The 24,162-nt window shown below is 44.9% G+C and overlaps 1 protein-coding gene across 1 annotated transcript; it reads left to right on the top strand.

Annotated features, from left to right (window-relative positions):
• The first annotated feature begins 60 nt into the window (after positions 1-60).
• UBAP1L (ubiquitin associated protein 1 like) lies at positions 61-22,720 on the top strand. Its single transcript, XM_044277538.1, has 5 exons — positions 61-192; positions 3,414-4,148; positions 5,994-6,176; positions 15,095-15,196; positions 22,513-22,720. Exons 1-5 carry the CDS (start codon positions 61-63, stop codon positions 22,645-22,647), a joined length of 1,287 nt encoding a protein of 428 aa, XP_044133473.1. The 3' UTR covers positions 22,648-22,720.
• Positions 22,721-24,162: the final 1,442 nt, after the last annotated feature.

Below are 24,162 nucleotides of genomic sequence, written 5' to 3'. Positions count from 1 at the left end.
GTGGTTTCTAAGCTTTGGTTATCGTTGTCTAGACCTCGCCTATTTTGAGACGCCATTGGAATGAGTGTCCTGGATGACATCCCATTCAAATTGTATGACGGATTCACCCATGTGCCCTCACCTGAAGAACGTATATCCAACCTCTCAAATGTTAATGTTCCAGACTGCAGCGATACATTAATGTGTACTGTGGTGAGTCATGGAGATCAGTTACTACCTGCACATACCATTCCTATACCATCTAGACCACAATATTACAGGATGTTATTGATTTGCCTACAGCTGTTGTACAAAAAACTGAGGTTGATCTGGTAGACCTCATGCACAGGATGCTGCATTATGGAGCGATGTTTCTAGGGGGGCATGCCAGAACTGAAAGTATCGTATGCAATCAATGGCATGTAATGGTAAAGTAGACTTCTATAGGTGCCCTACTATGGCTCTGAGGTCGCACAGAACTGTAATACAGTAGTGTGCATGAGGCCTTACTGTTCCACTACTAATTTTAATGCCAGGGTTATATTATAAAGCACATCAAAATTATTATTTTATAAACTAAGGGGGCATTTATTAAAGGGGTTCTCCCATAACTAATGTAAAAAATGAAAATCAGACATCATATAGTACAGGCATCCTCAAACTGCAGCCCTCCAGCTGTTGTAAAACTACAACTCCCTCAATGCTCTGCTGTAGGCTGATACCTGTAGGCTGTTCGGGCATGCTGGGAGTTGTAGTTTTGCAACAGCTGGAGGGACGCAGTTTGATGATTCCTGATATAGTACATGGCAAGCTCTTTCTACCAAAGCTAGATCCAGCCCTGTACCTCACATGGATCCAGAGATCTCCACATTCATTGCTCTGCTAGATTTATATTAAGCTGACAGTTCAAAGGGAGTGTCCTTTCTCAGGGGGGCGTGTAAATTCTGCTGCAGCTCTCCCTATCACAGCTCAGGGGGCGTGTCCATGCTCTCCCTATAACAGCTCAGAATGCAGTTGAAGGATGAAACTGAGCATGTGCGGCCTTCTCCGTGAGCAGGACAAAGAGAAAAGAAAAAAAAAACACAGGTAGCGCTATACAGATACATTTTATTGAATAACTAATTACATCCAATTACAAAAAAATTCAGTTCCAGGTGCTGGTTTGAAAACTAGAATATTTTTTGTGGGACAACCCCTTTAATATCCACATATTACACATTTTCCACAAGCATGACATACTCCAAGATTTTGCGCACCAGTTTTCTGGTGTCCAGGGATTGATACATGTCTGGGTATATTTTTAGGCTAATTGTTTATCACTTATGGAGGATTTTTTGTGACCTTACAAAACAACCTTATTTAGGATCTGTTCACACTAGTGTTATTTTATTTTTTTCTAGCAAGTTTTTGTTACTCTTTGATGGTCACAACGACTATGGTGCATTATAATGGTTTCTGTTGTATCCATTATGGATCCTGTAAAAGAATTCAGTGCCAAAAGGTGGCCATACACCTTAGATAGATCTTTGCCGACAGCTATTCCTTCCGCCTCCCCGATACAAATTCCAGCTCAACGGGGAGATGAGGAATAAAGGGTGTATTAGGCTCCTCTCACACAAACTATACTGATTGTGTCTGGATGCGTTCAGAGTGCATTTAGTGAAACTCGCACCATTTCGCAAGCAAGTTCAGTCAGTTTTTTTTTTTTCTGCGCGGGTGCAATCCGTTTTGATGCGTTTTTCACGCGTGTGAAAAAAACCCTGAAGGTTTACAAACAACATCTCCTAGCAACCAACAGTGAAAAATGTATTGGACCCGGACTGCATGCGGATTACATCCGGATGCAATGCATTTTTCACTGAAGCCTCATTTACTTCTATGGGACCAGGGCTGCATGAAAAACGCAGATTATAGAACGTGCTGCGATTCTCACGCAACGCAGAACTGATGCGTGAAAAAATGTATTAATGGGTGAGGATTCAGTGCGGGTGCTATGCGTTCACTCGCTCATGTGAAAGAGTCCTTAGACTGCCAGATTTTCCTGCAGATGATCGCTAACGAGTGTTCCTATAATCTGGCAGAAGATTGATAAAGAGCGTTCCTATGAACGCTGGTTAGCGATCATCTGGCAGTCTAATACTGACCCCAAATACCCGATGAACGAGCAAATGTGATTTTTAAGCATGCTTATAAATCAGAATGGTTCCGGCGTCAGATAACGCTGTATAATAGCGATCTCCTGCTGGCACACCGCTGCCCTGCATGGGGACGAGCTATGTCATAGTGATCGCTCCTCCCCATGCCATAGAACACATCGCTGCGTGTAATAGCAGCGGTGTCCTTCCCTATGACTTCATTCACTTTATATAAAGTCATCCATTCATAGCTGTGTTAGGTCTCGTGCATACGAACATATTTTCATCCCCTGTTTGTTCCGTTTTATTTTGCAGACCGTATAAGGAACCATTCATTTCAATCGGTCCGCAAAAAAAACTGACGTTTTTTTTCCATGTGCGTTCCGTTTCCGTATGCCTGTATTTCCATCCCGCAAAAAATAGAACATGTCCTATTATTCTCCGCATTAAGGACAAGGATAGTGCTGTTCTATTAGGGGCCAGCTGTTCTGATCCGCAAAATACGGAATGCACACGGATGTCATCCATATTTTTGCGGATCTGTTTTTAGCAGACCGCAAAATACATACGATCGTGTGCATGAGGCCTTAAAGGGAACCTGTCACATGGATTATGGTGTCTGAGCTGCAGACATCATGCTGTAGAGAAGGAGAAGCTCAGGAGACTAGTATATAGTTTTATGGGGAAAGATTCAGTATAAATTATTTTCATTTATTTAAATTCCTACTCTTTCTGTGCTTAGGAGATCAGTGGGCGGTCCTGTCGGTGATTGACAGCTATCTCTGTTCACACAGTCATAGAGGGAAGGCTGTCAATCAGTGATAGGACCGCCTCCTGGACTTCAAGTCCAGAACGAGCACTGATATAAATGCATAAATTACAAGTTTTACTGAATCTTTTCCTATTAAACTATATATCAATCTGCTCAGCTCCTCCTGCTCTATTAACTGCTAAATGCAGATAACGCAGCGTTTTCATGGTGACAGCTTCCCTTTAAATCAGCCATTTTCAGTGGGGTAACAGTCTAATGTATATGGATCCTGTGAATCAGAGACCCGGGCATGTGTTGGATCAGGAATGCTAGACATTTCTGGCAGTCCCTCGTCCCCGTGTCCTAATTGTGTACACATAATTGTGTAAGGAAACTGCCAGTTTTGGCTAAAGGAAAATACTGTTCTGTTTTTGGACCACTGTCTGTTACAATATAAAAAGCTAGAACCCATTAAAATGAAGAATGCGTTGCTGGAGGGAATTCTTGTTTATTACTATTTGCTAAGAAATACTTTTCTTTATCTGCAGCATGATTTCTCTGTGGAGAGAAAGGTTCTAGACTGGGTGGAAGAGATATACAGGCAACAAGCCCCCATGTCTAGTGTCAGACCCACTGCACCGCCATACTGGATGATGCACGACAGGAAGGGGGTATCCCCAAACAGACGCTGCAGTCCCCAACTGCCTTCTTTACCCTTGAGAAGGTGTAGAAGCCAGAGTTCATCTGATGCTATTCCCAGTCGACTACGAAGCAACCGGGGTGGAGCAGAGAACATGGATATGAAGGAGAGAAACTTTGAGGAAGATGGATACTCTGAAGATAATGAGTATTCTTCCTCAGAGGAGAGTGAGAAAGAGGCTCGACAAAGAGAATCAAGGGCACGTTTGTGTAAGAGCCCTCAGCCACAGTGGTCTAACAGACCACGTACTTCTCCAGTGATGCCCAGTCCAACCCCAAGATGTCGCTGCTCTCATTCTGAGTCTCCCCCGTGCCACATAAAGAGGAGAAAGCCAGTAACTTCATCAAATATCTCCAAGAACGAGCTGGAGGCAGCAAATAAAAGAATTGCAGCTCTGGTGCAGTCGCAGAAGGGCAATTCAGAATCCAGAGGCAACCCCCAAGGTCAGCACCAAAGGAGCAACTGCTGTGGACACCTTCATAACCCAACACCCCCTCCAAGTCCTAACGGCTGTTGCTGCTCCAAGAGACCCTACAGTGCTGGCAGCATTCCTCCAATACGCTGCTACAAACCCACCCACATGGTAAAATATGTGCTTCTGGTGACTTGTGAACCTCTGACAAAGATCCTCCTGATAACACTACACATTTTTTAATTGGTTATTGGAGACATCAATATGTGATCTGTGTGGCCCCCTTACACAGGCACAGTACCATACCTATACTGTGGCTTTCCTGAGAATTGGACCCCCCACATGTCAGGTGCTGAAGGCTTCTCCTAAGGATTGGCCCTCATTATTTTACTCATTTATTTATTTTACTTACTTATATAGCGCTGACATATTCCACAGCATTTTACAGACATTGTCAGATCTAATACGAAATCACACAAACAAAGGAGTGCAACCACATCAATTTTTTAGAATTAAAAAATAACATTTTATTTATATCATGGTAAAACAACATATATTATAGTACATAATTATGTGTACACGGGGACAAATCACAGATGTAAATCACCTTTTCAACAGACCCATAGCACTAGATTATGCCGAGATCTACCCCCTTGCATAGTACTCTCCGGAAACTCCCAGAAAAAAAATGGATCACACTGGGGGGATCTGGATCAAGGCAAATAATTGAACTGCACGCATGCTATCTATGTGGACTTGTGCCTCACTTATACAGCTCTAATCTACAGATTTAACAAAGCCGAAAAGGTGCACTACATAACTAAATTACATACCACAATGCAGGGGCTGCTGGCAAGGTGAAGTTACTCCTCAACGCGCGTTTCGCGTATAGTTTGCTTCCTCAGGAGGAGTTGAAAGTCAGGGGACAGAGAACAGATTAAAAAGCGGCCGCTCACCAATCAAGCGCTAGGCTTGCGATCATGTGATGTATCACATGACCCCCACGTCACTACAACGGCGCATGGCCAATCTGCATCCGCCGCGTCACAGAGCTTCCGCCCTTCCCCTGAGGCCGATAGAGGAGAGGGCGGTCAAATTGATCGCCATCGCCTCCACCAAACCTACACTTGAGAGAAAGGGCCGAAGCGGACCGGCAGACCGAACGGCCATGCGCACAAGTAACCAATATCAATAGCAAGCCTAGCGCTTGATTGGTGAGCGGCCGCTTTTTAATCTGTTCTCTGTCCCCTGACTTTCAACTCCTCCTGAGGAAGCAAACTATACGCGAAACGCGCGTTGAGGAGTAACTTCACCTTGCCAGCAGCCCCTGCATTGTGGTATGTAATTTAGTTATGTAGTGCACCTTTTCGGCTTTGTTAAATCTGTAGATTAGAGCTGTATAAGTGAGGCACAAGTCCACATAGATAGCATGCGTGCAGTTCAATTATTTGCCTTGATCCAGATCCCCCCAGTGTGATCCATTTTTTTTCTGGGAGTTTCCGGAGAGTACTATGCAAGGGGGTAGATCTCGGCATAATCTAGTGCTATGGGTCTGTTGAAAAGGTGATTTACATCTGTGATTTGTCCCCGTGTACACATAATTATGTACTATAATATATGTTGTTTTACCATGATATAAATAAAATGTTATTTTTTAATTCTAAAAAATTGATGTGGTTGCACTCCTTTGTTTGTGTGATTTCATATATTTGAAGAGTGTACCTCTTGAGTTAGAGACCATTGATGATGTTACAGATCTAATACGGTAGTTCAGCCTGTACATGCCATCTGCATTGACTCCATGTGGCAGCACGTGGAACATTGAAGGCAAAGAGAGGTACAGGACTGCATCATCTATTTACATGTATTACAGATCCATACCACATGTGTATAAGACCATACACTTTAAAGATGCCCAATTCCCAATGCAGTCCGAGTCCCTATTATGCTTAAAAGGTGCCAATTTTCATGTTCCGCACCGTTTTGTGAAATGCATTTTTGCTTGTGTTCCTCCAGTCTCTGAATCCATATTCCTGTCTCCCACCTACAAGAAGGAGCCACTCTGACTGCTCAGGCGACGTCCTGCTAGCCCTTAGTCAGGAAGAGCGTGATGTCATTGAGGCTGTGACATCTATGGGGTACCCACTTCGTAGAGCTATGATTGCAATGCAGAAAATAGGTGGACAAAGCCTAGAACAGGTATTTACAAGGTTTGCCCAACATGGAATGTTTTTTTAGATGTTGTATATCAGTACAAAAAGTCTATATTGTAAGGTAGACATTATTATGTGATTGATTGTAAAATGTTGATATATGTTTAAGAAGAGATCAATAAAGGGGTTTTCAGATTTTTATACTGATGACCTATGTTCATGATAGGTTATTAGTATCTGATCAGCTGAGGTCCGACACCTAGGACCCCGCAGATCAACTATTCAAGGAGGCCGCGGTGCTCCGGTGAGCGTCACTGCGCCGTACATTGTATAGTGGCTGTGCTTGGTATTGCAGTTATTCACCCTTCACTTGAATAAGGCTCCATTCACACGTCCGCAAGTGTTGTCCGCACCCATTCCCCAATTCTGCGGAACGGGTGCGGATCCATTCATTTTCTATGGGGACTGAACGGATGCGGAGAGCACACTATGTGCTATCCGCATTTCCGGAGCGCGGCCCCGATCTTCCAGTCCGCAGCTCCGGAAAAAAATAGAGCATGTCCTATTCTTGTCCGCAATTGCGGACAAGAATAGGCATTTCTATGGGGGTGCCGACCGGGTGTATTGCGGATCCGCAATGCACTACGGACGTGTGAATGGACCCTAAGACTAAGCTGCTTCTAGACTACGTGATCGATGGACTTAGCTGGCCTAGGGTAAGCTACAAGAAGCGCTGGCTACAGCCTTCTCAAACAGTTACTGACCTATATATCTGAATTCAGTACAGGCATTAACCACCTCCGGACCGCCTAACGCAGATGTGTGGTCCGGAGGTGGCGGCCCTGCGCAGAGTCACGCATATATGCGTCATCTCGCGAGGGCCGGGATTTCCTGTGAACGCGCGCACACAGGCACGGAAGGTAAGCGAGTGGATCTCCAGCCTGCCAGCGGCGATCGCTCGCTGGCAGGCTGGAGATCCGAATTTTTTAACCCCTAACAGGTATATTAGACGCTGTTTTCATAACAGCGTCTAATATACCTCCTACCTGGTCCTCTGGTGGTCCCTTTTGTTAGGATCGACCACCAGAGGACTCAGGTAGGTCAGTACAGTCGCACCAAACACCACACTACACTACACCCCCCCCCCGTCACTTATTAACCCCTTATAAACCCATGATCACCCCATATAAACTCCCTGATCACCCCCCTGTCATTGATCACCGCCCTGTCATTGATCACCCCCCTGTCAGGCTCCGTTCAGACGTCCGTATGATTTTTACGGATCCACGGATACATGGATCGGATCTGCAAAACGCATACGGACGTCTAAATGGAGCCTTACAGGGGGGTGATCAATGACAGGCGGGTGATCACCCATATACACTCCCTGATCACCCCCCTGTCATTGATCACCCCCCTGTAAGGCTCCATTCAGACGTCCGCATGTGTTTTGTGGATCCGATCCATGTATCCATGGATCCGTAAAAAATCATGCGGATGTCTGAATGGAGCCTTACAGGGGGGGTGATCAGTGACAGGGGGGTGATCACCCTGATCACCCTGATCACCCCCTGTCATTGATAACCCCCCTGTAAGGCTCCATTCAGACGTCCGCATGTGTTTTGTGGATCCGATCCATGTATCCATGGATCCGTAAAAAATCATGCGGATGTCTGAATGGAGCCTTACAGGGGGGGTGATCAGTGACAGGGGGGTGATCACCCTGATCACCCCCTGTCATTGATAACCCCCCCTGTAAGGCTCCATTCAGACGTCCGCATGTGTTTTGTGGATCCGATCCATGTATCCATGTATCCGTAAAAAATCATGCGGATGTCTGAATGGAGCCTTACAGGGGGGGTGATCAGTGACAGGGGGGTGATCACCCTGATCACCCCCTGTCATTGATAACCCCCCTGTAAGGCTCCATTCAGACGTCCGCATGTGTTTTGTGGATCCGATCCATGTATCCATGGATCCGTAAAAAATCATGCGGATGTCTGAATGGAGCCTTACAGGGGGGGTGATCAGTGACAGGGGGGTGATCACCCTGATCACCCCCTGTCATTGATAACCCCCCTGTAAGGCTCCATTCAGACGTCCGCATGTGCTTTGTGGATCCGATCCATGTATCCATGGATCCGTAAAAAATCATGCGGATGTCTGAATGGAGCCTTACAGGGGGGGTGATCAGTGACAGGGGGGTGATCACCCTGATCACTCCCTGTCATTGATAACCCCCCTGTAAGGCTCCATTCAGACGTCCGCATGTGTTTTGTGGATCCGATCCATGTATCCATGGATCCGTAAAAAATCATGCGGATGTCTGAATGGAGCCTTACAGGGGGGGTGATCAGTTACAGGGGGGTGATCACACTGAACACCCCCTGTCATTGATAACCCCCCTGTAAGGCTCCATTCAGACGTCCGCATGTGTTTTGTGGATCCGATCCATGTATCCATGGATCCGTAAAAAATTATGCGGATGTCTGAATGGAGCCTTACAGGGGGGGTGATCAGTGACAGGGGGGTGATCACCCTGATCACCCCCTGTCATTGATAACCCCCCTGTAAGGCTCCATTCAGACGTCCGCATGTGTTTTGTGGATCTGATCCATGTATCCATGGATCCGTAAAAAATCATGCGGATGTCTGAATGGAGCCTTACAGGGGGGGTGATCAGTGACAGGGGGGTGATCACCCTGATCACCCCCTGTCAATGATAACCCCCCTGTAAGGCTCCATTCAGACGTCCGCATGTGTTTTGCGGATCCGATCCATGGATCCGTAAAAATTATACGGACGTCTGAATGGAGCCTTACCAGGGGGGTGATCAATGACAGGGGGGTGATCCGGGAGTCTATATGGGTGATTACTCCCCTGTCATTGATCACCCCCCTGTCATTGATCACCCCCCCTGTAAGGCTCCATTCAGACATTTTTTTTGGCACAAGTTAGCGAAAAATTTTTGTTTGTTTTTGTTTTTGTTTTTTCTTACAAAGTCTCATATTCTACTAACTTGTGTCAAAAAATAAAATCTCACATGAACTCACCATACCCCTCACGGAATCCAAATGCGTAAACATTTTTAGACATTTATATTCCAGACTTCTTCTCACGCTTTAGGGCCCCTAAAAAGCCAGGGCAGTATAAATACCCCACATGTGACCCCATTTCGGAAAGAAGACACCCCAAGGTATTCGCTGAGGGGCATATTGAGTCCATGAAAGATTGAAATTTTTGTCCTAAGTTAGCGGAAAGTGAGACTTTGTGAGAAAAAAACAAAAAAAATCAATTTCCGCTAACTTATGCAAAAAATAAAAAATTTCTAGGAACTCGCCAGGCCCCTCATTGAATACCTTGGGGTGTCTTCTTTCCAAAGTGGGGTCACATGTGGGGTATTTATACTGCCCTGGATTTTTAGGGGCCCGAAAGTGTGAGAAGAAGTCTGGGATCCAAATGTCTAAAAATGCCCTCCTAAAAGGAATTTGGGCCCCTTTGCGCATCTAGGCTGCAAAAAAGTGTGACACATCTGGTATCACCGTACTCAGGGAAAGTTGGGGAATGTGTTTTGGGATGTAATTTTACATATACCCATGCTGGGTGAGAAAAATATCTTGGTCAAATGCCAACTTTGTATAAAAAAATGGGAAAAGTTGTCTTTTGCCAAGATATTTCTCTCACCCAGCATGGGTATATGTAAAATGACACCCCAAAACACATTCCCCAACTTCTCCTGAGTACGGCGATACCAGATGTGTCACACTTTTTTGCTGCCAAGGTGGGCAAAGGGGCACATATTCCAAAGTGCACCTTTTGGATTTCACCGGTCATTTTTTACACATTTTTTACACATTTACACAAGTTCTTCTCACACATTTGGGCCCCTAAATTGCCAGGGCAGTATAACTACCCCACAAGTGACCCCATTTTGGAAAGAAGACACCCCAAGGTATTCCGTGAGGGGCATGGCGAGTTCCTAGAATTTTTTATTTTTTGTCGCAAGTTAGTGGAATATGAGACTTTGTAAGAAATAAATAAATAAATAAAATCATCATCATTTTCCGCTAACTTGTGACAAAAAATAAAAAGTTCTATGAACTCACTATGCCCATCAGCGAATACCTTAGGGTGTCTACTTTCCGAAATGGGTCATTTGTGGGGGTTTTCTACTGTCTGGGCATTGTAGAACCTCAGGAATCATGACAGGTGCTCAGAAAGTCAGAGCTGCTTCAAAAAGCGGAAATTCACATTTTTGTACCATAGTTTGTAAACGCTATAACTTTTACCCAAACCATTTTTTTTTTGCCCAAACATTTTTTTTTTATCAAAGACATGTAGAACAATAAATTTGGCGAAAAATTTATATATGGATGTCGTTTTTTTTGCAAAATTTTACAGCTGAAAGTGAAAAATGTCATTTTTTTGCAAAAAATCGTTACATTTTGATTAATAACAAAAAAAGTAAAAATGTCAGCAGCAATAAAATACCACCAAATGAAAGCTCCATTAGTGAGAAGAAAAGGAGGTAAAATTCATTTGGGTGGTAAGTTGCATGACCGAGCGATAAACGGTGAAAGGAGTGTAGTGCCGAAGTGTAAAAAGTGCTCTGGTCATGAAGGGGGTTTCACCTAGCGGGGCTGAAGTGGTTAAGGAGGTTGTCCAGTCCCAAAATCAAAATTCTTTTTATGTGCTCCTAACACCCCTCTCCATGCCTACATAGGCCCCCAATACCTGTTTTTCATTTCTGAGCTTTCCTTCCCCCCTGGAAGACATTAGATTGTCCTGGCAGATCTGGTTACTTTCTCCCCTTCTTGTTTTGTTGAATACATAACTTTATTGATACACAAGCCTGGCTGCACTGCACAGAGTTGAGTCACAGGCTGGACCCCCCCCCCCCCACTCTTCTCTGCCTGCAGAAGCTACTCCATCTATAACTCCTGCGTCTATCTTTCTACACCCAGACAGGAATCTACTTCTAACTCAGTGTCTAATCCCATCACTGACCGTCCACAGGCTCTTCCCTCACCACCTCCAGAGTGTAATAAACAGCTGGAATCGGCAAGCCTGTCCAAACACATCTGTATCTAATCCTAACATGTATGTGTGCGATACAGCCTGCTGAAGTGTGTATCTAATCCCATCTTCTATGATACAGCCTGCTGAGCTGTGTATCTAATCCCATTTTGTATGATATAGCCCGCTGAGCTGTGTATCTAATCCCATTTAGTATGATACAGCCTGCTGAGCTGTGTATCTAATCCCATTTTGTATGATACAGCCTGCTGAGCTGTGTATCTAATCCCATCTTCTTTGATACAGCCTGCTGAGCTGTGTATCTAATCCCATCTTCTTTGATACAGTCTGCTGAGCTGTGTATCTAATCCCATTTTGTATGATACAGCCTGCTGAGCTGTATATCTAATTCCATTTTGTATGATACAACCTGCTGAGCTGTGTATCTAAACCCTTATGCGCACGACCGTATCCATTTATCCGCTAAATAAGGATACTGTCCGTGTGCGACCCACTTTTTTTTCGCAGTCCCATTGCTTTCTATGGATTTCAGGTCTGCATTATGAGGACCAGAATAGGACCCTTTTTTTTTTTTAAAACTGACATACAGATGTGGAAAACACATGGACTTCATCAGTGTGGTTTCCACATCCATATATCAGTACAGCAAAAGATAGAAGATGTCTTATTCTGGTCCTCATAATGCAGATCTAAAACCCATAGAACTCAAAGGCTCTGGAAAAAAAAATGCACATCTCACACAGGCAGTATCCTTATTTAACAGATCTGCTACTTATAGAAAGCAGAACAGATACGGTCCTGTGCATGAGGCCTAATTTAATCTTTTTTGGGCCTGACTGCTGAAGGGTTTTTCTTGGGCCAACATGTGTGATACACGTGAGATAAGACCATGATCAGCCTGGGAAACACGGTCTGCGTGTCGCCACATCTCCCAGGCCGAACGCACTCTCCTGACCGAACTGACGATATGACAGTAATGTATGATACAGCCAGTCTCTTATCTGGTCAGGGGAGCCGAGGTTGGCCTGGAAATTGTGGCTGATACATGGACTGAGCCATGGATTCCTGGGTCGATCACAGTAGTTTGCATGATCCCTATCACTCATACTGAGCTGCCATAACAGTGTCATCCACAGTGCCCCCCATTACAGTTACATCCACAGTGTCCCCATAACAGTGACATCTAGAGCACCCCCATAACAGTGACATGCACAGTGCTCCCATAACCATAACAGTGACATCCACAGGGCCCCCATAACAGTGACATCCACAGGGCCCCCATAACAGTGACATCCACAGGGCCCCTATAACAGTGACATCCACAGTGCCCCCATAACAGTGACATCCACAGGGCCCCTATAACAGTGACATCCACAGTGCCCCCATAACAGTGACATCCACAGGGCCCCCATAACAGTGACATCCACAGGGCCCCCATAACAGTGACATCCACAGGGCCCCCATAACAGTGACATCCACAGGGCCCCCATAACAGTGACATCCACAGGGCCCCCATAACAGTGACATCCACAGTGCCCCCATAACAGTGTCACTGTTATGGGAGCACTGTGGATATCACTGTTATGGGGTTACTCTAGATGTTATCTACAGTGCCCCACAACAGTGTCATCCACAGTGTATCCATAACAGTGACATCGACAGATCCCCCATAACAGTGACATCCACAGGCCCCCATAACAATGACATCCACAGGCCCCCATAACAGTGACATCCACAGTGCCCCCATAACAGTGACATCGACAGATCCCCCATAACAGTGACATCCACAGGCCCCCATAACAATGACATCCACAGGCCCCCATAACAGTGACATCCACAGTGCCCCCATAACAGTGACATCCACAGTGCACCCATAACTGGGACATCCACAGCCCCCCCATAACAGTATCACTTTTATGGGGTCACTCTAGATGTTATCTACAGTTCCCCACAACAGTGCCATCCACAGTGCCCCCATGTGCCATCCACAGTTCCCCTAATGACATCCAGTGGGGAGCAGATAAGTATAGATATTTTCACAGGTCTGGCTGGGTGTTGGGAAAAAAAAAAATCCCGGACAACCCACTTTGTTTTTCAACTTTTATAGCGTTGTCTGTCTTCAGTTTCTGCTCCTGATGCCATTACCTTCTCCGAGCTTTCCTTTTAGACCTTTACATATGAATTGCTTTAAAAATCTTTCCTAAATTTGATATTCCATTAACCAGTGCTGGTGTGTATTCTACTCTGTTAGAATGAGGTTTTTAGATAATGAATTATGACTATGAGATCTCGTCTGTCAGCACCGCAAGAAACTCCAAAAATAAACCTGGCTCGGGCTGCTGACACCCACTGTTGACTCTCTGTGTTGATAAATGAACTGTGAACAGTTTAGAACATGGACACACAATCTTTTCTGGTCCAAGGCCCACATTCTGCTACATCTGAGGCCTGCATTGTAAGAGTACATGTAGTGCCAGTTACAGTGCCCTCCATCAGTATGCACTGCTCCTCCAACCAAAGAATTGCGGGGCCTGGAAGACCCTTTCTCAGCTCACATACGTCTCCCAAGTCCTGCACTGATCACTTTAGCGAAGAAAGAGTGGCGCTGCCATCAAATTAAAGTTTTGACAGCTGCAGCTTTCTATACAAGCAGGTCTGTGCCCCCAAAGGTTGTGAGAAGATAGAATGGCATTGCAGACTGTGGGTTGTGGACCCTTGATTTAGAGAACTTCTACGCTATTGTTGTTTTATCTGTAAGGCATACGTAAACTTGTGGATATTTCCATGCAGGTCTTATTCTGAGAACAGTGCCGTAAAGGCTTCGTTCACATTACCGTTCAGCCTTTCCGCTCTGAAAGGACGGATCCTATGGACCCCATAGACTATAATGGGGTCCGTTATTTTTCTGCTCAGAAGATGATTATGGGGCAGAGACAAAAGTCGTGCATGCAGGACTTTTGTCGCCGCTTCAAAAATCTTTCTCTGAGCGGAAACCTAACGGACTCCATTACAGTCTATGCGGTCCTTAGGTTCCGTTCGGCTCAGTTATGTGCCGAATCCGTCTTTTCCATTCTCCTTCTACTAAACAGAGCAGGAGAACGGAAAGTCTGAACGGTGACGTGAACAAGCCTAATGCAGACATAATAGATTTTCCTGTGAAGATATCATTGTTTTCTTCTTCCATTTGGCCAGACAATTGTATTAGAAAAGACTTCCTTTAATGCTGTGGTACAAAAATAGGGACATGTAAGGGGTTTGGGGGGTTTCCTAGTAACAGAACTGAATTGCTAGTATACAACTCTTAAATGTTACCATTTCTTAATTTAATATTCAAATAATGTGTGTGACTTCAGAAATATGTTTTATCCTACTAGGGACATTCATTACATGTGGAGGGAAGGTGAATTACATATCAATACAGGAAAGGATTCTTTACAGTAACAGTAGTCACATTGTGGAATGCCCTACCCAAAGAGGTAGTTATGGCAGATACTATGTCATATTAAAAAGAAAGAAAAAGGCTAGATGCTTATCTAATGGCATTGAGGGTTAGCCGTTATTGTGTATGATTGATCTGACAAGGGTTTAGCTTGATAGAAATGTGCCTTTTTCAAGCTATGTAACATATTCCGAGATGCTGTACAGTAATCATTACTTTTCACATTAGTCCCTGTCCCCAATGTCTTAAACACACACTAGAGAGGGAGCTGGTATAGATTTAGAAGCAGTGGTGTTATATAGAGGCCGACGCTTCTTCATAACTCCGGTGATCCACCAGCAGCGCAGGAGTTATTAAGACCGGCGTCTAAAACACCGGTCTTAATAAATAACTCCCTATATGTTTTTTGGATAGTGAGAGAAAACCAGTGTACCTAGTTAATCCAGTAATAAGTAAATACTTGCTCATCATATTTTTTACTTTAATAGGTTCTGGCTTACCTCGGAGCCACAGATCACCTCTGTAAACTTGGGTATGAGGAAGCACAAGTGGAAGAAGCAATGGAAATGTTCCAGAATTCTGAGATAAAGGTAAAGAGTAAATCTGGCCATCCACTTTAGATAGCTGACAGCTGTTCTGCCAGCCCCCCATACACTTGCCCATACTGATACCATACGTGCTAGATCGTTGGGGGTCCAAATGCTGGGACTCTACCAATCACTGGAATGAGGGATTACAGCCCCACCTAGCTGCAGAACCACAGTTAGGAGGAGTTTGAATGGGGATGTTGTTGAGCAAGCATCCTGCTTCTCTATTAAGAGTCTATGGCACTGACATAAGCTGGTAATTGGTGTAGGTCCCAGCAGTTGGGCCCTTACCAATCTAGTATTTGTCACGAACCAGCGGGTGTGTACCCACTGTGCCACGTGTCCTACCTCCTCTAAGGGTGTTGTCTAAGTGAACCCCTCAATCTTTTGATGTTGGGGATAGACTTTCCCAAGGGGAACACCAGGTTGCTACCTCTTGAGGAGGATTGGCACACAAGGCAGCTGGCCCAGGCAGACCAGGAGGTACCTGAGCGAGGTACCAGAGGTACAGGTGTCGTCAAACAGGTCAGGGCAGGTGGCACAGGTACAGGTCAGGCAATCCGGGTCGGCAGCAGGAGAGTCAAGGCAAGCAGGCAGGGATCAAACAGGTAGTAGAGTTCAGGAATACAAGCACGAGTCAGGAACACAAGCAGCTATCAGGAACCTTAACAGGACACAAGGACCTTGACACTGAGGCATCTGGGAAGGGGGCTAAGCCACTTATATATGTGCAGGAGGGCTAGGATTGGTCAGCGAGGTCACATGATCCAACCCAAAAAGCACAGGAAGTAACGCGCGCCAGCCCTTAAGGAAATGCTGCAGGAAACAAGCAGCGAGCCTGCTGTGGCCAGGGCTGAAAGGAAACACTGGCAGCAGATCACCGCTGAACGCGGCGCTCGGGACCGCGGCGGTAAGCAGGGGGACAGCGGCGCACAGCAGCTGCTGTTACAGTATTTATAATCTGCTAGATTGGTGATAAATGCTTCTGTCTGGAATCCTCCTTTTAATGATTTTTTTTTTAACATTTCAGCATCTTTCTATTTTGTTGTGCCGCCATATTAGTTGTCACTCTTGACGTAGCTTCTCAGAAACTGATAGTTGATGATCTATCCTCAGATATAGGTCATCAATATCATATTGACTTGGGTCTGACCCACAGTACCCCCGCTGATCAGATGTTTGAGGCTCATGGGAGCACTACAGCCTTTTTGCAGATTACCAAGCACAGCGCCATTCATTGTATAGCGGCTGTGCTTGGTATCGCTGTTCATCCCCATTCACTTCAATGGAAGCTGCGCCTTAGCCATGTGACCAATGAACATGAGGTCACTGGCTCAGTGGAAAGCTACGGCCTCCTCTAACAGCTGAGGACTGCTCTGATATTAATAACTTGTCCTGAGGATAAGCCATCAATATCTGAATCTTGGAAAACCCATTTAGGGCTCATGCACATGAACGTATTATTAGTCTGTGTCTGTTCCGTTTTTTAGTGGCCCGTATGCGGAACCATTCTCTTCAATAGGGCTGCAAAAAATGCGAATTCCTTGTGCGCATGTCCGTTCTGCAAAAGATAGAACATGTCTTGTTATTGTCCACATTACGGACAAGGATAGCACTGTTCTATTATAGGCCAGCTGTTCCGTTCTGCAAAATGCCACAAAACACATACGGTCGTGTGTATGTACCCTAAAATGCAACCTCTGCAACAAAAATAACATGATGACAAGTGTTACAATGGTGCTTGCCTTATTCCATCAGATAGTTAACTTTATATTGCAGAAAATATCATTAAAAGACTGATATTTGAAGAAAATGCAAGTAAATAATAAAATGTATATAATGTTAATGGGGCCCTCTGAGATTATAGTCATTCTTCCGGTGGTTGGTGTCAATAGGCAGCGGTGTCCCAATTCTTCATAGCAGTTCTGTACAATGACTTGTCTGGGAAAACTGTTCATATCCTGTTTGTAGGACGCCAAATCAGAGATCAGACAGAGACTGTGAGAAAGTCTCCAGCCAGCTCCTGAGAGCCCTCGTCATAAGGTCAGAGTATCACATGGGCCTCGCTCAGGGTGTAACCCTGTGAAATATACTTACTACTCTGTACAACATGCATCTGACCTAAAAGATGGACTTTCAGCTGAAACTGAATTTCACGTCCTGGTTTGAAGTGTGATGAATAAATGTAGGGTTATTTTGTGTGGTGCTCACAACAGGGAGTTTTAGAGTTGCTATTCATAGTTATACATAATGGACTGCTTCCGTTTCCCTAAAGAATAATTCTTATATGTATAATTTATGATTTGCTAAGTATTATAGAACTTATACCTGCATCCTATTTACCCTGCTATTGCAGAGATGAATCTGTTTGCTGTGCTTGGGCTCTATGCTTAGTAGGATTGTTGCGGGTATCGAAATTTCGTTACCCAATCGATACGTTTGTCCCGGTATCGATATGATAACAGGATTTCCTTTTTTTCGATACTGGGCTACGCTGCTGCGCGGTCTAGTATCACAGAACATAAGCGCGCTGCTGTCAGCGCGCTCATGTTCCTTCAGCAGCACAGGGGAGAAGGAAGCAGTCTCTCCCTCCCCCCTGTGCTGCTGCCACCAATGAGGAGAGAGGGGCGGACGCACTGCGCCACCAATGATAGGAGGACCTTTCATGGGTCCGGACTTTGTTAAGTTAGCAGGCAACATAGAGCGGCGCCCAGGGATCTCCCTCCACTTACAATTATTCCTGGGCGCCGCTCCGTTTGCCCGCTGTGGCCCAGTTACCGTCTCCTTCTCCGTATGCTAATTACTACTATCGGACCTATGGGGTGGAGACATCAGCTTTTCTCCTGGGCATTCCTTCTCCCTGGCTGTAGTGCTGTCCAATCGCAGCGCAGAACGGAGAAGGAACGGCGGCCCAGGGAGAAGGAACGCCTAGGAGAGAAGCTGATGTCTCCTCCCCATCGCTCCAATAGTAGTAATTAGCATATGGAGCAGGAGATGGTAACTGGGCCACAGCAGGCGAACGGGGCGGCGCCCAGGAATAATAGTAAGTGCAGGGAGATCCCTGGGCGCCGCTCTATGTAGCCTGATAACTTAACAAAGTCTGGACCCATGAAAGGTTGTCTTTAACTTTTAATACAAGAGGCAGGTGCCAGCAGCAGACTCACATAGCCGACACCCTGCCTCTGACAGGGAGCTGCGATCAGCGGCAGTTAGCCCCTCAGGTACGGCATGAACTGCTCCGATGCTCAAGTCAGGGGGGCTGCCTGGGTGAAAATAGAGATATGTCCGGGTTCAGCTCTGAACCCGGACAACCCCTTTAAGTTTTCCCCCATCATTCTGCACTCATTATATCATAATGAGAAGGTGAAAATAGAATGTTAGAAATCTTTGTTAATTTATTGAAAAGAAAAAACTAAAATCTTGCATTGACATTAAGTATTCAGACCCTTTACTCATTACTTAGTTGAAGCCTCCAGTCTTAGGTATGATACCACAAGGTTTGCACACCTTTATTTGGGGACTTTCTGCAATTCTTCTCTGCAAACCCTCTCAAGCTGTGTCAGGTCGGAGGACAGCCATTTTGTTCATTCAGGGCTCTGGCTGGGCCACTTAAGGACATTCACAGCGTTGTCCCAAGCCATTGTGTGCTTAGGGTCAATGTCTTGTTGGAATATGAACCTTCAGCCCAATCTGAGGTCCAGAGTGCTCTGGATCAGATTTTCATTATGAGTATCTCTGTACTTTGCTCCATTCAGCTTTCCCTCAGCCAGGGGCGTCGTTAGGTCAAAACATTCGGGAGCCCTGGATGTTTTGTCCAGTGCCCCGAATGTTATGCTGGTCTAGTAGGATTTTTTTTTTATTTGGCTATCCCAGGGCCCTTTAATATTGATTGGACCTGGGCAACCCACCACAGATCATCCCCCCACCCCCCTTGTACTTGTCCCGCTGATCCGCTACTTGTGGGCTGCGCGGGCATGAGTTCAGCCACTTCGGTGCGCAATCCCGTCCTGCGGCGCGTAATCCCGCGAGACCCACCACGGGAGGTCATGGGTCTCGCGGGATCACTCGCCACTGAACTCATGCCCGCGCAGCCCGCAAGTAGCGGAACAAGTACAAGGGGGGTGGGCAGATGATCTGTGGGGTTGCCCAAGGTCCACTCCCATCAATATTAAAGGGCCCAAGCAAAGATTTCTGCAGTGGTGAGGAAATGAAACATAATAGATATTGGAAAGTTATCGATTGTTGTATTATATAATGACTGCAGTCTGCAGTACTTCACTTCATTTGCGTAAACCAGAACACCCCTTTAAGCATGCCTTTAATGTGCAATTTCAACACAGTGGGCTTGTGCCCCGGGTGTTTTCAGACCCTAGCAACGCCCTGCCCTCAGCCCTGACCAGTCTCCCTTTTCCAGCCACCCAAAAACACCCCAACAGTATGATGCTGCCACCCCCATGCTTCATTGTAGGTATGGTATTGGGCAGGTGATGAGCAGTATCTGGTTTCCTCCAAAAATAATGATTAGAATTGAGGCCAAGAAGTTTAAAATTGTTTTTATGAGACCGGGGAATCTTGTTTCTCACAGTCTGCGAGTCCTTTAGGTGCTTTTTGGCAAACTCCAGGCTTTCATGTGTTACTGGGTGGAGAGTGGCTTCTTTCTGGCCACTCTCCTATAAAGCACAGATTGGTGGAGTGCTACAGTGGTGGTTGACCTTGTGGAAGTTTCTGCACACTGGATCTTTGAAGCTCAGCTTTTGGGTTCTTGGGCCCTTCTCCCTCAAATAGTTTAGTGAGGTGGCCAGCTCTAGATAGTCCTAGCGGCCATGAGCTTTTTTTCAGGTGGATGCAGGCAGAATTTTTAAATGACGTAATTTAGAAATTTGCTAGTTACACCATTCTCTTAAATGAAATGAAATTGTGTGAAAGTACAGTGATACTAAACTAAACTAAAGATAGTTGTGTCCTCCTATATAGAGTTGCTGGACATTGCAATTCCCATCACCCCATGTTGCCCTTGGCATTGTATTCCTGCACGTAGACATGGAACGTGCCAAATTAACCTATATGCTAATATGGCCCAGTATCTCTGATCGATGAAATGATAGGCTGCTGTCCCCCTGTGAACATTTGGTGTTTTCATACACCACAAACGTCTAGATTTATGGGAAAACTTTCTAATTACTTCTTTGCATAATACCACTGAGATAATTGGGATTTTGTAGGCTGTGAGTGAACAGCGTTGGGGGGTGAGTCATACATTTGGCATTCCTCCGTTAGGGCGCTGTTATTAGAACTGGATTTAACATATTATAAAGACGCCATCAATCAGGAAAATCATTACAGCTAATACCAAGAACATTATCCAGGGGGGACCTACTCTATCCTCATCTGTCAGGGTTAGAGCGGTCTGGCAATACTGGCACCATTCGTTGTTGAAGGTCATCCAAACACTAGAGGGTTAAATCATAACCAAAGAGATTAACCCTTACAGGAAATTGCTCGCTGGTATCTGCGAGTTCTGGTACCCCTGCCTGGAAGGAGTTAATACTGAAGTTCTTTGTCCTCATCTTGATTTAATAAATTCCACAAGAAAGCGGATAATTTCTCTGAAATCCTTCCAGACCAGGCTTTTAACAGGGTGCCTTAAAATAGTGCACGAGAGTAGGGGGTGGAGGGGGTAGTTTGGGCCATGTTCAACTATGAAGCAAAGCTCCCATCTAAGAGTCTAATGTCTTAAGATGGAAATAAGCGAGGATATATTAGAGCATGGTTCCCTAGAGTGCAGTGTTTGCTATCTGAACCGGTTGATTTCAAGAACATTTCGCAAGTTTAATATGCTTGAACCTATGAGGCATAAATTGTTAGCTTACGAATTTAGCAATCCTTTTATCATAACAGGGGGCCACTTTTCACTCCCCTTATTGTATTAATACTGTATCTGGCAAAGGAACCCAGAATCTGAAATGGTGCCCATCCCTAGTTATAAGCATTCACTTTACTAGGTTCCATAGTAAACGTGCACATAACAGCAACACTACATCCGTGTTAAACAGGTTCTCCTAACTGGACAACTCCTTTTCCAAAGCAAGCTGCCCAGGCCATCATTTATTGCCAGGAGAAGCTGTGGTATGGTGCACATTTCCATTGCAGTGGTCCCTGCTGAGGGAATGTTGTAATACGTACTATCTACTTAAATGTCTGGGATAATTTAATGCCAGCACTTAAATGGTCACTAGGTTTTCGCACAACTTTGCATAATTCAGTAGTACAAGCAAATATAAGGCTACTTTCACACTTGCGTTCAGAGCTGATCCATCTGGTGTCTGGAGTCAATGGGGGACTGATCCGTTTGAAATTGAGCCATATTGTGTCAACTTCAAACGGATCCGTCCCCATTGACTTACATTGTAAGTCTGGACGGATCCGTTTGGCTCTGCACGGCCAGGCGGACATCCGAACGCCCAAGCTGCAAGCAGCGTTCGGGCATCCGCCTGCGTTCGGAGCGGATCCGCATCCACTCAGAATGCATTGGGGCCGTACGGATGCGTTCGGGGCCGCTTGTGAGAGCCTTCAAACGGAACTCACAAGCGGAACCCCGAACGCAGGTGTGAAAGTAGCCTAAGAAATGTTGTAAGAAAAAAATGTGTCTTTCTGCACCTTAGACATCTATTGGTAGCACACAACCTGATCCTTTTGTGAGTTAAGTCTGTCTTGCTCTCTCAAGACAGAAATGTTTAGTTTGTAGGGAAACCTGATAAGTGGAATAAGAGGCCATTTTCTTTGATATGATATATTACAAAGTTTCGTATATATACTTGTACTATTGATTTATACACAATTTGTAAGGTAAGTGACAATAGAGACTATAGATCCAGTAGTGTTCAAACTGAAGCTAAAGCGCACATCCTGAGATATAGAATTTGCTTTATCCCAGAACTATCACCGAAAAGCTAAATACAGTTTATTCAACACCTACCTCTTGTCCTAAACCAGCATGTCTCCTCTATTTTATTACTGGTATGTTTGATACGTTTGTGCTCCCCTGTTTTGTACTATGGTGCACAGTGCCACAGAAGATGATGGTGATATACAATTGGGTGGAGTAATAGAAATAAATATAAACAAGATATAATCTCAGCAGACTTGGAGTATGTGACACCAAGCTACATAAACCAATTGTGGAAGTGGAGACCAAGGAATCCACCTGCCCTGCATGTCACCAAATGCATACAGTGCCACATGAATATAAGTGACATTTGTAAGAATGTATCTGGGTAAACGCTCAAGTATCCTTAACTTTTGTTCTCCGTCTTGTCCAGGCCGCAGAATATCTCCGTCTCTCACTTCAGTTCAACGACATGGGTTTCCAACAAGATGACATCAAAGAAGTTCTCCTAATTTATGACAATCATAGGGATCAATCCCTGGAGGAACTCATGATGAGGGCTCAGTAACCGCCAAGCATCCAACCTGTTGACTGCTAGCCATGAGCTGAGAGGAGAGACTCATAACTCTGATACATTTGTCATAATGAATATATATGGCTTTTAGATCCTCATTCATATGTATTGACTTATTAGCAGACACTTGGGAGAGGAGTGCTCAGAAACTGCCTGCACCAAAAACAGACGTGTCATAGATCAGCTGTAGAGCACTTTGTCCTTCATCTGGAGTGGAGTCTATATAGCCTAACACCATGCCCAGCCCAGTCCTGGGATGCTACATGGTGGTGATTCAGTTACAGAAGGGCTGTGCTGAGGATATAGCAGGTGTAAATGTCTCTATAGTAAGTAATGAGTGTTAAGTCTTTTATTTTCTTCACAACTCTGAGAGATCAGAATGACAGTTTCCCTTAGGCAAAGGATACAATTATGGATGATCCATTTATTATTTTCAGATGCCTGTTTTTATTAAAAGTATGAATATTTAGTTTGCGCTTTAGACAAACTTTTATGAGCTTTCCATATTCAAAACAGATGTCAGTAAAAAGACAATTCCGTGAACTGAAAACTGGAGGGGAAATGGTAAAAGTGAAGTTAATAGGAATGAAATTGTAAGGGGTCACACCTTGTGGTGTGGTTAAATTCGCAGCACGTTGGGAAAACCGCAATGCAATTTTCAAGTGGTTTTTAATACACATTTTATTTTTTATTTTTTTACATGTAAAATGTTAAATTAATGCGTTTAACCTGTAAAAACCACAATCACATCCAAAACTGCATAGCATTTTGTTTGATGTGGTCTTAACCTTGCCTCATACTCTATGTGTGAACATATTCTTACAACATACTGTGTGGTATGAAGAATGCGTGATCTTATCAGCTAAGATACTCATCTGACTAAGGCCTCGTGCACACGGCATATTGCAGCCCGCAAACAGTGGGTTCACTATATACGGGCACTGGCCGTGTGCACACTGCATCACGGATGCGGACCCATTTATTCGAATGGGTCCGCAATCGGGAAGGTGTGGTGCGGAATGGAGGCACAGAAGCACTACGGAGTGCTTTCGTGGGGTTTCTCTCCGTGCCTCCACCCTTCAAAAAAATAGAACGAGTTGAATGGGTCTGGATCCGTCTGCGGCAGCTGCACGGACATTGCCCGTTGTCCCCAATGCATAAAACGGACAAGCAATGGCCGTGTGCATGAGACTTAAGAGTGGACCAGACAGTACTTATCTCTTCTCCTGCACTGTTCTCTGGCCCTGGTTTGGTCTTTCTCTTGATTGACTTAAAACTACATCACACAAGTCCTAAAAGTAGATAAAGAACCAAATCAAACAAACAAGTCAAAATTATTATACTTTGCTTATTGAAGAAAACGATGCAATATCACAAAAGTATGTGGCCCTTTGCTTTCAGTATCTGAAGTGACCCCCCCCTTGTGCAGCAATAACTGCAGTTAAATGTTCATGGTCACCTTTGATTAGTCCTACACTTTAACTCGGAGGATTTTTAGCCCATTCCTCC

The sequence above is a fragment of the Bufo gargarizans genome, chromosome 2 (assembly GCF_014858855.1).
Source record: "Bufo gargarizans isolate SCDJY-AF-19 chromosome 2, ASM1485885v1, whole genome shotgun sequence".
Classification (NCBI taxonomy): Eukaryota; Metazoa; Chordata; class Amphibia; order Anura; family Bufonidae; genus Bufo; species Bufo gargarizans.
This window is presented reverse-complemented; position numbering and strand designations above follow the sequence as displayed.